This window comes from Manis pentadactyla, chromosome 4 (genome assembly GCF_030020395.1).
Source record: "Manis pentadactyla isolate mManPen7 chromosome 4, mManPen7.hap1, whole genome shotgun sequence".
In the NCBI taxonomy this organism is placed as follows: Eukaryota; Metazoa; Chordata; class Mammalia; order Pholidota; family Manidae; genus Manis; species Manis pentadactyla.
The window spans coordinates 1280128-1293733 of NC_080022.1; the positions used below are offsets into that span (position 1 = coordinate 1280128).

At 63.6% G+C, this 13606-nt stretch overlaps 1 protein-coding gene across 1 annotated transcript; it reads right to left on the minus strand.

Moving 5' to 3' along the window:
* Positions 1-1630: 1630 nt before the first annotated feature.
* HES5 (hes family bHLH transcription factor 5) lies at positions 1631-4715 on the minus strand. The gene is made up of 3 exons (XM_036882613.2): positions 2993-4715; positions 2742-2907; positions 1631-2661 (listed from the first exon to the last, which is right to left on the minus strand). Exons 1-3 carry the CDS (start codon positions 3044-3046, stop codon positions 2393-2395), a joined length of 489 nt encoding a protein of 162 aa, XP_036738508.1. The 5' UTR covers positions 3047-4715; the 3' UTR covers positions 1631-2392.
* Between the last annotated feature and the right edge of the window lie 8891 nt (positions 4716-13606).

Consider the following 13606-nt stretch of genomic DNA (forward strand, 5'->3'; position numbering starts at 1 on the left):
GACCACCAGAGACCTCTCAGTGATGCGGCTGTAAGCCCGGCACCAGCGTGCGAAGGCGCATGGGACTCACCAGCCCGGCTCTCCAGGGACAGAGGACTGTCGGTGCCAAAAGTCTCATGAAAAAGGGGAGTCCGGGACCCTGCCCGGGATGGGAGATGCACCTGTAAGCTAGGGTAGATGCACACTTGCGCGGTTGGACGCTGAGATCCACAGAGTGCAGGGGAAAGTGGGGGAGGCCGTCTAGAGGGGGCCACCTTTTGGCATGAGGAGAGTTTACAGGAGTTTGCAGAGCAAGCTGAGAAAGCTCCGCAAACTGGACGTGGGTGGTGGTCGGAATGAGTTTCAGGGCCAGTCGATGGGACGCCGCCCGCTGGCGTGGAGACTTTGAAGGATTCGTCTCTCAGAGGCACTGGGTGCTTTGAGAAAGAGAACCTCTGAGGCGGTTTTGGCACCTGCCTCCCAGGTGATCCTGGAGGTGTCACTTCATGTCTCTGGACCTCAGCGTCCATCTGGGCATGCGACCAGCTGCCTGACAGGCCCTCAGAGCACAGGCCTGCGGGGCAATACAAACTCGGAGCTCCAGGGGCAGTTCAGGGGTGGGGGCTGACACGTCAGTGCCTCAGGCAGGGCTTCGGGGGGATGGCAGCCTTCCGGGTGTCTCTAGGGAGTGGGTGTGCTGCTCCGGGTGGACAGGCCTGGGGTAGAGCGTGCAGAGGGTCTGCTCAAGAGAGGTGTGGACCCCAGGCAGGGGACAGGCGGGGCTGGCCTGGCTGGGAGGCACGCCCTGCCCTATCCATTGATGGGCCTACAGCATGTGTGGGAAGAAGGGGGCCTTCCTGCCCCCTGTTCACCACTCCCAGGGGCTTAGCAGGGACCCCAGAGGCCACTGGCAGGCACTGGGCTAGTCTGGAGGGGGTGCCTACAGACGTTCTCTGAAGTGAACAGAAAGGGATGCAAGGCCGAGGGGCGAGGTGCTGAGTGGGAAGGAGGGAGGGCCCGTCTGGAACCCAGGTCTCTGAAATATGTGAATGCCTTCTGGTCCCAGAGCCGGGTCTTTGAACTCCCCGTGGGGTGGATTTTGTGTCTTGGGAGGCTGGGCACGTCTAGGTTCCTGTAGACTGAACCAACACCTTGTACCCGCCTAAAAATAGGTGCCCTTTCTGAGGCCAGGGACTGCCCTTGGCAGGTTCATGGCCAGTATTGCCTGTTTCAGCCCTGGCGAGCAGCTGGCCTGCAGGGAGGGCAGGGCCACCCCCTGTGGGCTAAGGCAGTGCTCTGGGGGCTGTCCAGGTGGAGGGGCTGCCAGCTGCTGGGGGTGGACCAGGGTGGGGGTGAACATCTGTGTGTCTAGCTGCAGCAGTAGCTGTGCTGCAGGCTGTGGTCTGTGGGTTCCTCTCTGCTGGAGAGCTGGAAGGTCCCGAGCCATCCCTTTGCCTCCACCCCACCCGCAGGGAGCTAGTGACAGGCTGGGCTGAGTCCCAGGCCCCCACCGTGTCCTGCTGCCTTCTGCACCCAGGGGGTGATAGGCACACAAGGCCCCCTCTCCTGCCTCTGCCCTCCCCCCTCCCTGCTTCTCCCCTGCTTCCCTCAGCCAGAACCGGCTCTTCCTCCCAGGTCCAGTCAGGATACCTCCCACCCTGCGAACCATGGTTGTGCACCCTGCTCGTGCCCGCTCCCATCCCCTCCAGCAGCCCCGTCTGCTTGGTGGCTGCCAAGGACACGTGTGAGGCGCAAGAGACACACAGTGGAGGGCTGAATAGTCAGATTTTATTAGAAGTCCGCAGAGCAGTCACGTGAGTTCAAATTCTGAATACTAAGTCATGCCCACGCACACCCACCCACACACAGGAATCCTCTAAGGATCACGGTGGAGACCCACCCTCCCTACACAGCCCACCAGGAGCCCTGACCAGACAATGAAGCACACGCAGGGGCTTTTTACCACGGCTCTGCGCGTCCTTCCGTGCCCATCGGGCTGACACTCTCCTATGAGGATACACCTCGAGCTCCGCCTTCACAAAAGGCAAATGTGCCCATGGCACGGCCCACCCGCCAGGCCCACAGACCCAGCAGCAGCGGGCCCCTGAAGAAAGTCCTCTACACTGGGGGGGCGCCGGCTGACCGAGCCCCTGATGCCTACAAATATCATAGAACCCCGGGCGGTGGGGACTTCCCAGAAGCCACTTGCCGAAATGCAAACACAGAACGACCCCATGGGGTCAGACGCTTGGCAGAGGATGGGCCCTGATTGTCCTAAGTGACACACATTCTCTGAGAATGACCCTCCTGCTGAACGGCCAGCCTGGAGAGAGAGCCTTCTGGACTGATGGACGGCCGGAGGGAAGGGCCGGGCCTCGGGTCCTCAGGGCAGCTGCCAGCAGGTCCCGCCGGGTCACCAGGGCCGCCAGAGACCGCAGGCTGGCTGGCGCGCTGCGGCAGCCGCCTTGGCCGGGGTGAGTGTGGGCGGGGGCGCTGTGCCCGGCGCCTTGGGCTCCGCGGCGGGCGCGGCGGGCGGGGGCCGCTGGAAGTGGTAGAGCAGCTTCATCTGCGTGTCGCTGGCCGCGTGCAGCGTCAGGAACTGCACGGCCTCCTGCAGGCACCACGAGTAGCCCTCGCTGTAGTCCTGGTGCAGGCTCTTGGGGCCGGCGGCGGCGGCGAACGCTGCGGGGAGACGCGGGGTGAGAGGCGCCGGGCGGGCCGCGGGGGCGGGCGCGGGGCCGGAGGGGGCGGGGGCGGCCCACCTTTGCTGTGCTTCAGGTAGCTGACGGCCATCTCCAAGACGTCGGCCTTCTCCAGCTTGGAGCCGGGCTGGCGCCGCGCGAACTCTTGCTCCAGCAGCAGCTTCAGCTGCTCGATGCTGCTGTTGATGCGGTCGCGGCGCATCTTCTCCACCGCGGGCTTCCGCAGCTGCGGGAGGAGGGCGTCAGGGCGGCGGGCGGCGGGCGGCGGGGGCCGGGGCGGGCGGGGAGCGCGGGGCGGGCTGCGCACTTACTCGGTTCTTCTCTTTGGGGCTGAGCAGCTCCACGGCCACGGTGCTGGGGGCCATGCCTGGCGCGGAGAGGGCGGCTCTCGGGGCGGGAGCGGCGCGGCGTCCCGGGCTGGCGCGGACCCCGGCCCCTATATAGGCGCGGTGGCGGGCTGGGCCTGGGGCCCGGGCGCCGCGGCCGTTCCCACACTCGGCGGCCAATGGCGGCGCGGGCCGCACAAAGGCGCCGGCCCATTAGCGCACGCTAAATTGCCTGTGAATTGGCGCGGGCACAATGGGCGCTCCCCGAGGAGCAGGTGGGCCCTGCCGCACAATGTCCGGGCTGTGGGAACGCGCCCGCCCTCATTAGCATCCCGGGGCCTGATGCTGCGAGCCCCGCGCCTCAATATGCTGCCTTTTCCCAGGCCGCGGGGGGTGGGGTGGGGGGGAGGGGTTGCCCCAGGAAGCAGCGGGGCCCCGCCTCCTTCTCCCCTCCCCGATGCTGGCCGGCAGGGGCCACAGGCGCGGAGAAGGGAAAGGCTTTCTTACTAGCAAGTGCAGCGGCTTCCTGAGCGGGGCGGGCACCCTCCCCGACAGGGCCCTGCTGCGCCCCATTGGGTGCGGACAGAGGAGGCCACACTTCTGACAGGTGCCTCCCGCCCCTCAGCCTGTGCGCACGTGGAAGGTGGAAGAGGGCCCCATCCCAGGAGCAGACCTGCTGGCCTGTGTGCCAAGTCCACAAGCTGTCACCCAGGACACGTTTCTCTAGGGCTAAAAGATGGGCTGGCATTCCTCCCTGACTGGAGTCTGGGTAGTTTCAGGGAGCCAGAGGGTATGAATGCCCAGCATGGAGCCTGGCACCTAGGTGTCCCCCCAGATCCCCTTCACTCCATCCTCCAGGGAGCAGCTTCTCGGGCATGAGCATGTGGGTGCTCGGCACCAGCAGGTGCCCCTCAGGGACCCATCCCACCCCCACATCAGGGATTCTGACCATGCTGTCCAGAGCACAGGAGGACACATGGCTCCAGGCATGCTTGATACAGGTGTGTGATCACAGCTCATGCATGACTTGGGGGAGCCATGCCTGCACACTGCCCTCTGCACAGCCTGCTGGGCAACTGTAAGATTTGCTTTCTTTGGGTATTTTGTGGGGTTGGGGGTGGTAGTGCCAGGTGGCACACACAAAGACCAGAGCAGGGCCCGCCTGGAGCCCACACGATGCTCCACCAGCTCAATGATCCCTTGGGGCCTTGCCGGAAGAACTGATCGTCCTCATACCTGGCCAGGCAGGCTGAAGGCGGGCGGCTGTTTTGGGGCCACCCTGGGCCCCTAGGGGAGGGCTTGGTGGGAGCCCACTTCTGCCCGAAACAGCCACGTTCCTTTGATTCTCTGCAGCCAATAATCCAGTTGTCCTGCAGGGACTGAGGGAGGGGACTAGGGCTGGGGCTTCCTCCTGCGGCAGGGTGGGACCCAGTCAGGTCCAAGGGAAAGACAGGGCCTCTGCCCAGGGAGCCAGCAGCTGGCACCAGGATACTTTAGCCAGAGTTTAAATTCAAAAGCACATTTCCCTGGACGGCAGCCACGTCCAAGTGTGGCTGGGAACTGCAAGGCCTTAACAAGAGTCCAATCAGACACCCCCCAGGGATCTTGGCAGTGACCCTCAGCTATGGCCTGTTAGGGGACCTGCTCCAGAAGTCCCCCTATATACAAGGAGCCTCTGGTTACCCAGCGATAGGTCCATCTGGAGGCAGGCAGGATGGTATCAGGACCACCAGGCAGGCCTGGCTTACAGCCAGTGCAAGACAGCCCCATGGGCCAGCTGGTCACCCCCTGGGGTGGATTAGGCTGTGGGGCTCCCAGGTGGCTCCTTCAGGTGACTTGGGAAGGGAGGGAAGGCAGCCCCCATTTACCCTCTGGTACCTGCTCCCCCTGTTTCCCCATCACACCTCTCTTGAAGGGACGCAGGCGTAGGTTGGCTGTGGGCGGTAGATGGCTCTGAGGGCTGGGAAGCCCCACTCTGAGCCAGGGCTCCTCTTTGGGCAGATAGGACCCTACCACAGACACCTGGCCTTCCTTCGATGCAAAAGGGCAGAGGGCTCTGGGCAAGCTGAGGATGGACTTGCTGCCGCCATTTGTTCACCTTTCTGCTCCACGGCCTTGGGCTGCTCAGTGGCTAACACCATAGACATGAGCTGGCAGGTCCCACAAGCTGCAAGGGGGACCAGGTGATGCTCGGTAGTGGCCATTTTTGAAGCCAAAGTGGGATTTGTGCTGGGCAGCCCACACATTTTGGTGCATCCCTGCTTGCTTATGGGTTCCCTAGGGAGGGCTGGGGGGATGGCAGGATGACCCAGTCACCTGGTCCCCGCTGCCTACGCAATCAACCAGGGACCCAACACCAAGGAGGCGCTTAGCCAAGGGCTAAGGAACGCTGGGACGGGGCAGGTCCCAACCCACCCTGGCCCTGGCCATAGCCAACACTGGCTGGATACAGCCCTGAGCCCACGTGCACCTGCTGGCCGCTGGGGCCCCAAGGCTGTGCCCACAAGTGAGGGCAGCACCCAGGTTGGGACCCTCCCTCCTCCTGCCCGCAACCCCAGCTTTGGGGGGCAGCTGGGTAGTACTTATGTCCCGCCCTGGCCCCCTCTCCAAAGCCAGCTCTCCATCCAAATGCCACATACAGGGAGGTGTGGGCCCGCTGCCACCCTATCTCAATTGGAGGCCCACCCACAGTGGGCCAGGGTGGCCTGCCCAAGGTGAGGGTGGCGAGTGGGCCGTCGGGGCTGCCTCCTCCTCCTACCTCCCTGCCCCCCATGGATGGAGCAGCTTTGATCCAATTTTCAGTTGTGGGAAATATGAAATGAATGGTGTTAAATCCCGGCCCGGCCGGATGAAAGACTCCCTCCCTCCCCAAGCGTGGGCCAGATGGCAGCTCGGTGGCCTCCGAGGCACACGCCTGGCCTTTGTGGGCCGTTTAACACTGTGAATGGGGCCAAAGTGTGGGAAACTCACTGGGCTCCTGGCTCACACTGTCTGAGGTGAGGGGCTGCACAGGGGGAAGGGCAGGGGGGCCAGTGGGCTCTGCACAGGGGCACCCTGGAATGTGCGAGGGTCAGATTCACTGCCTTGCTGACCCCAGCAGCTGGGAGGGGGTCCTTCCTCCCGCTGGGGCCCCGAGGAGGAAGGCGGGATCGTCCTGCTCCCACCCTGGATGGCTCATCAAGTCTGAGGGGAGCTAGTTGGTGTGGGGTGTCTGGAGTTGCTGATGCTCCCCTAGAAGCAGCCTTTGAGGCAAGGTGCCTTTCTGTGGACATGAGGGACCCCAGACAGCCCACTGGGGGCATGGTTAAGCTGGAGTCCAGGACTCCAGGACTCTGACCCCCTCCTAAATTCTCCACGGCCCAGAGCCTGGAGCAGCGGCCCCCAGGGTGCGGGAGACTCCAGGGCCGTGAGCTCCTGACACCAAAGGAGGGTGTGTGGGGACCCTCTGTGGGGACCCTGCAGGTGGGGTAGCCTCTGTGGCACAGTGTGCTCACGACCCTGCAGGCCCCCCCGGGTGCCCTCGGGACTGAAGCAGGGCCTCAGGGACACTGCACCCGCATGTCACACAACCAAGAGGTGGGAGCAACCCACGGGTCCACGGACAGATGGCAGTGAGCCACATGTGGTCTGTCCGCACAGGGGATGTGACGCAGCCTGAGAAAGAAGGGGTGCTCCCCCCCAGCTGCAGTGTGGGGGCACCCTCAGGACACGGGGCAGGGAGCCAGGCACAGAAAAACAAATCTGTGTGACCCAGTCACAGGCCGTCCCCAGGGGAGTCACATCCAGAGAGACAGAGGACAAGGGGGCCGGCTGGGGGCTGGGGTTTGCTGGGGACAGAGGTTGAGTTTGGGGAGATGGAAAGTTCCAGAGCCAGGCGGTGGGGACGCTGCACAACTGGGAACGAGCTGGATGCCCAAGCTGTGCACCTGACGACGGCCCCGGTGGTAAATTCTGTTCTGTGTATTTTGTCACAATTTTTAAAAAAGGAGGACCTCTTGGGGAGCCACACACTCCCTCCTGCCCCACCCGAAGCAACCATAGTCCCTAACTTCCGTTGGCCCTGCCCCCTCCCAGCACCCTGGGCAGCATGGGCCAGCAGGGTCACTGCCACACCACCCTGCCTCTTCCCCTGGAGTCAGGGTACATCCACAGGGTCCTGCGAGGCACCAGGCTGCCCCATACCTGGGTGTGCCCAGTTCCCAGAGGGCTTCCATCATGGGTGTGGGGGGCAGGTGCAGGAGCACGGCTGGCCTTCTGGGAAGGCAGGGACAGGGACGGCCCACAGGCACAGGCCTGACACACCCAGGGCGCCCCGGGAGCAGTTCTGTGCCGCGGTCCTCAGCCTGGGCCCACCCAGACACGGCAGCATGCTCTGCTTTTGTGTGCCAGGGGCCCCAGGCCATCCCTCCACCACCAGCCAGTCGCCTGCCGTGGCCTCTGAGAAAGCACCCAGGACCTCAGCGGGGCCCCAGGCGTGGAGAGACAGCTAGCCTAGGTGCCTCTCAGAGTCACCAGCCACAGCCAGCTGGGACCCTTGGGGGCACTGGAGGGGTATCTGGCTGCCCGTGGGGGAGTGGGCATCTGGTGGCTGCTGAGTCTGCCTGGTGGTAGGAGGAGTCAGGGTCTTTCCTTGGGATCCCGGATAGAGCTGGGCAGGGGCACTGAGTCCCTAGTGTTGGAGCATCTGCTAAGCACCAGGCAGGGGCAGTCCTGCAACAGGTGTCATGCCCCACGTCCCAGATGAGGAACCAGAGGGTCACTGAGGTTAAACGGCCTGCCTGCAGTGCCCGGTACCCCAGGACAGTGGACTGGATGGTGGTAAGCTGACAGATGCACCAGGCAGAGCTCACTGTGGCTTGAATCTATTTACTACACACCTGGCAGCAGAGCCAGGCTGCGGCCAGTCCTCACTGCCAGCCATGTCCCTGAGAGTGGGGGGCACAGAGGAATGCTGAGGGCTGAGCTACGGAGTCCTCTTTTCTCTCTCCTGAGCAGCCAGAGTGAGAGTGGGACAGGGTGGGCCTGGCAGGGTGGAGTGCACCAGGAGACAGAAGGACGACTGGCCCCTCAGGCACAAGCGCTGGCGGTGTGCGGGGAGCGGGTGCACGGGGCGGTGAGCAGTTGTGCTCCAGAGGGCAGGTGGCTGGGACTGTGGACAAAGAGTAGCCACAGCCCCAAGGCGCCTGCGAGGCATGGGGCACTTGCTGCTTGAAGGCCCGGAGCTCAGAGGGCGGGAACTGGCGGCGGCTCGGCCCAATCTAGAGAGGTGCTCCGTGGGGCAGCGCTCCAGCCCCAGACCCCTTCAGCCTCAGTTCCCCGTGCTCCTCCCTGCTGCAGGCCGCTTCCCTCCACGGGGCAGCAGACACCTGGCATACCTGGGCTGAGAGGGGAGAGGCCTGTCCTACCCTGGGGGACGTCGGGGGGCAGAAGAGCCACTAGGGAGACCCTAACTTGGGGAGATAGCTTTGTGGGTGTAGGTCTGCCATGGAGCCACATGAAGGCAGGCCACACACTGGCCAGGAGCCCACCTGGCACTGGCAGAGAGGTGGAGGGAAACCCCCACATGCCAGCAGTTTTGGGGGGCATGAATTTGGTTAGCTTTTCCAGATGTCCCTGAACCAACGTCTTTTTCCTGCACAGTGACTAAAAGGGCGCACCCATGTTTAGGCCCCTGCAGAGGCCCCGGGAGCATGGCAGTATCTCGGGGGCGCTGGTGTAGTTCAGAAAGCACTGGGTTTGGGGGCACGAAAGGGAAGGCCGAGGTAGCAAGGGAGGGCTTCCCAGAGGAGGTGATGCCTAAGAAGATCCTTGAAGGGAGAGTGGGTGTGTGTTCCATAGGAGGAATTGGGGAACCTTGAATCACACAAAGAGAACGGCAGGACGCAGACTAGAGGTGAGCTGGGGCCAGGGCTGGACACTTCTGGGTCTGGGCGGAGAGGCTCCTCTGTATGCGTGCCTGTGTGCGCACACCTAGGTGAGTGTACCAGTGTGTGGCCCATACACGTGTCCTGGGCTCTGGAAATAAAGGGCCTGGCCTGGCCCCCAGCCCTCAGCTCAGCTCCCTCTCTTGGCAGGGGCTCAGCTGGGTCTGCCTCTCCCTGCCCTGCCCTGGTGTCCAGCCGCAGGAGGCCCCCACCTGGAAGGCTGCCCGGGTTGGGCTGAGCACTGCTTTGTGCCACCTTTCCTGGTACAGGCAGGCCCTGGGCCCCCAGGTTGAATGTGGGGAAGACCCTATCAGTGGCCCCTCCTGCACTGTTCAGGGCTTGGGGGGAGCGGGCAGTGCCTTGCACAGTGCAACGCGGTGGCCCATCCAGGCCTGCAGCAGTGCGCAGACTCAGGACAGATGGTCCCCACGTCACAGGTGAGGAAACCGGGGTGCTGAGGGCTGGCACAACTTGCCCGTCAGTTTATGCCTCTGCCCTCCACTTCTCCCAGGAGCGGACCTTGGCCCAGGGTGGTGTGGCAGGTGCAAAGAAGGGGTCTGGGGGTTCAGGGTGGGCTAGGGACTGGTCCTCCCCCCAGCAAGGCCTTCAGTGCTCAAGACCACTCTGCCTCCCCAGAGTTATGCTGGAGCCAGGAGAGGGGCTGGGGGCACCTGGAGTCCAGCTGTGGGGGACACTGACCAGGGCTCCAAGAAAGGTGGATGGGGGCCCATGGCAGCACCAGGGCTCAGTGCCTTCTCCTGCCTGCACCTGATGCCCCCCGTGAAGGAGGCCAGGCAGCAGAGAGGCAGCCCCCAGTGGTCCTCCAGGCCAGCTTCTCAGTTGAGTCTGGGGTGTTGCTAAGCAGGTGCTCCTTAGGATACCCAAGCCCCAGGACAGAATGCAGGCTTTAGGGGCGATTTGGGGAGGGGGTCTGCCGCCCTACCTCCATAGCCCTGCTGTCAGGGGGTGCCAGGGCTTGGGGCATCTACTATTCAAGGTGGAACTCTAGAGGCTGGGACTGCCCCCGGTTCACACTGGAAAGGAAAGCCAGCACACCCCGAGCACCTGTTTGTGCTGAGCCTGGGGGTCTTCACATCGGCCCACGGCTCTGCAGTTCTAGGACAGTTGTCATCAGGCCTGAGGCGCAGATGAGGAAACTGAAGCTTAGACAGAAGGGGACTGGCCCAAGGCCACAAAATTAGCCAGGCAGCTGGGACCCTCCAGCTCCCCCAGGTCAGAGGATGTGAGCTTGAGGGGTAGAGTCTGGGGTGGGGCACCTGGCTTCCTGAACATGCCTGTCTCTATCCACCCACATTACCTCCTGCCTTAGTTTCCCCCCAGGCAGCCTGAGGCCCCAATTCTCCCCGCCCAGGCCTTGCCCTGGGGGTCAACTTCTCAGCTTCTGTCATGTAGAGCTCCCTAAGCTCTGAGTTCTCCAGGCGGGGAGCTCAGAGAGCAGCTGAGACACCTCCCCAGGGCTTTGCTTTCCCATTGGACGTGGGGTGATTGCCAGGCCCGCCTCTAAATTCCAGGGGCACCGCTGAGGGCCTCAAACAATGCACATGATGGCGGGTCAGTGTGTTCGGCTGGTGGCACGGAGGTGACACGCCCATGGGTGGTCAGGATCTGAAGCGCAGATCCTGGGGGTCTGCACTGTCCCGACCTGTGTAGACACGGACCAGCCTCCCCACAGTCTCCCTGTGGCATTTCCATAGTGCACTGAGGACCTGGGAGAGCTGGGGAGGTCGGGTGTGGAATTGGAAGGCGCTGGGAGAGCAGGGCAAGTTGGGGTGTAGAGCAGAGGAAGGTGGGCTGTGGAGTTGGGAGGAACTGGGCTGGGAGCCAGGCCCTTCCTCCCAAAGCGTGGTCACCCATGGGGAGCCTGGGGCTGGCACTGAAGGCTGGGCTCAGGTGCACGTCCAGGCAAAGTCTGGGCTCTGCCTGAACTTCTGCTGAGCACATGCTGGTCTTTGCAGGCCTCACTTTGTGCAGGACAGGCTTTCTGTGCCGAGCCCACTTGATGGAGGGCCTGGCTTCAGGTTGCTGGAGGTGAGAGGGAACCGAAGTGGGGCTCCGTTCCTTGGCCCCCGGCTGGGAAGGAGCCCCTCTGCTGACCACCTGGGGCTGCCTGGGATTCTCTGGCCAGTGTGCTAAGTCAGGGCCACTCAGTCAGGGGACAGGGCCCTCCATGCACCAACCTCTCCTTGGCTAGGGAGGGGGGCTTTGAGTAGGGAAGGGGAGCTCAGGATGGGCTGCCTGTGAGCTCCCAGAGGTGGGGCTGGGTCAGGGCATCAGAATTAGCAATGGAGGCCAGGTCACAAACCTGCTGACTCCATCAGATTCTGTGGCTGGGGGACTCGCTTCCCCAGAAGCTGCCCCTGCAGGGCTGCCCAGCTCTGAATTCCATCCTGGCCTCTGGCGCCTGGGGCAAGACCAGTTCCCCACCTGGAGGGCAGGGTGGTGATCCTGGTCTCAGCCCCAGCCCTCCTCCCACGTCACCAAGCCCAGGCTCCACCCTGCGACCTGACTGCGGGCATGGGGCGGGGTCCCCGTCAATTTGAGAAAGAGGAGTCGAGTCACCCAGGATCTGCAGCCCTGCCAGGTCCCTGGGCCAGACACGATGGAGGAGCCCACCTTCTGCGGGGCGAGGGCTGTGCTGCGAACCCCCAGGGGCAGGGGCAGGATATCAGGCTCCACCAGCCCCGGCCTCCCGGCCTCGGTTTCCCCCGCTGTAAAGAGGGGCTGGGGCGGCGCTGGGAAAGCACCGGCCAGCGCATCTCACGGTGCCCTTGGATTAGCGGCGGCGCTGGCCCACGTGGCCCTGGCTCGCCCCTCCCCCCGCCCCCCTCTCCCGCGCAGCCGGGGGCAGGGTCGGGTCGCCATCCCAAGCTGGTTAAAAACCCCGCGGTGTCAGAGAGCAGCTCTTTCCCAACCTCTGAAAGGCAGACAAGCCCTTTATTGCTCTATTATAACGTGCAGCCAGATGGTCTTTTGGGAGTTGCCCCCCCTCGCCCCCCCGAGGCCGCCCTCATTCATTCAGAGGCAACGCCCGGCACTAATGCCGCGGGGCTCAGGCACACTTCCACAGCCGAGGCGCAGCCTGGGAACCGCGGCCGCGCGCCCACCGCCCGCGCCGGGAGGGCTGGGCCTGCAGGGCAGGACTGTCGGCAAGCCCCCAGCCCCAGTTCTCAGAACCTGGACTCGCAGCGGGCCCTCCAGGCGTCTCCCCACTGGGTGACCTTGACCCTGTCCTGCCTCAGTTTCTTCGTCGTACGCTGGGAGGCTGGTAGTGCACCCCTAAGGTCTCAGAGGGTTACATCATTAATGTCAAGCGCTTACACAGGGGTGAGCGTCAGGCCCTCCATCGGGTTTGCCCCTTACCAGGAATGGTTTTTACACTTTCAAATCACTGAAGAAGCATCCAAAGAAGAAAAATACTTTGTGACATGTGAAAATGAGAAGAAATTCAAATTTCAGCAACCATAAATAAAATGTCCTTGGGACACAGCCAGGCACATGCCTTCGATATTGCGGAGCGCTGCTGTGAGGCGGAGTGGGCAGGCGGGCCAGAGACCGACGCAGACCCTAGCCTGCCTTCCGTAGGGCTGTTTACAGAAAGTGCACCTGCCGCGGGAGGGCACCTGTGCAGGGTGGAAAGCTCACGCTGTCGGCCGCGTCACCTGCTGTGTCTGCCACCAGGGGCCTGCTCCACCCGCCCGACTCATCTTGGGGGCCGGTGTGGGAGCCCCACCCAGGACCGCTCACCTGGCCCAAGCTGAGTTCTGTCGTGCCTGCAGTACAGGCGAGCAAATTGAGGCCCAGTTTGTATCCAAGGTCAAGCTGCCAGTTGGCTGAAGCCAGACTGGACCCTGGCAGCTCCCCGTCCCGGAGAAAGGACCCCACTGGGTCTCTAGCCCCAACCCTACTTGGTTCACTCAGCCCCGTCAACCACTGGCGCTTCCTCCAGGGGGCTGGGGGGCCTTGCCCTTCACACCCCCTGGGCAGGGCCATGCTGCTGGAGCAAGTGTTGCACTCTGCACCCGGGGAAGAGCTGTTTCTTGCTAAAAGCACACTTCCCCTGTTCAGTTCACCACCACACAACCTGCCCCTGTTGCTGGCACCTTCCTCTGCCCCTCCCAGCTGCAGGCCCCCTGCGGCCCAGCTGGACTTCCTTTGCCCCTTTGGACTGTTGAGGGGTTGGCGGGCGGATCTTTAAGGAGCTCCCCTGCTGTGTGGTCAGGCGACTGGGGGCTCCCAAGACAAGCACGGGGGTGGGCGTACCCTGCTTTCTGGAGGGGTGGGAAATACAGACCAACGGCACAGAGGCTGAAGGCTTAGGGGGATGGCAACGAGCGCATGGGAGCAGGAGAAGACAGAGCACCCGTGGGACGCCAGGGTTGGGGGACAGAGGGGACCTGGGAGGGGAAAGCCGCTTCTCTCTGTTGCACTGGACTGACGACTGACCAGAAGGCTCCCCGTTTGGGCACCCCCAGCGCCCAGAGGGTCACAAACTCAGGACTCAGGTTCCATGTCCCCATGGTCACTCCTCCCAGATCCCTGAGCCCCCAGCTGCTCCACAGCCCCCACAGGACCCCTGCCCTGACGCCAAACAAGGAACTTCACCAGCATTTCCTTTGGCGCCCACTGGGGCTCTCCCTGACGGGCAGCCAGGGGT

Bases quoted from the DNA above. Each gene is read 5' to 3' on its own strand.
- HES5 (XM_036882613.2), bottom strand. From the start codon at position 3,046: ATGGCCCCCAGCACCGTGGCCGTGGAGCTGCTCAGCCCCAAAGAGAAG. The intron at 2,908-2,992 runs GTAAGTGCGCAG...CTCCTCCCGCAG, and splicing joins GCCCCAAAGAGAAGAACCGA to CTGCGGAAGCCCGCGGTGGA. The intron at 2,662-2,741 runs GTGGGCCGCCCC...GTCTCCCCGCAG, and splicing joins CTACCTGAAGCACAGCAAAG to CGTTCGCCGCCGCCGCCGGC.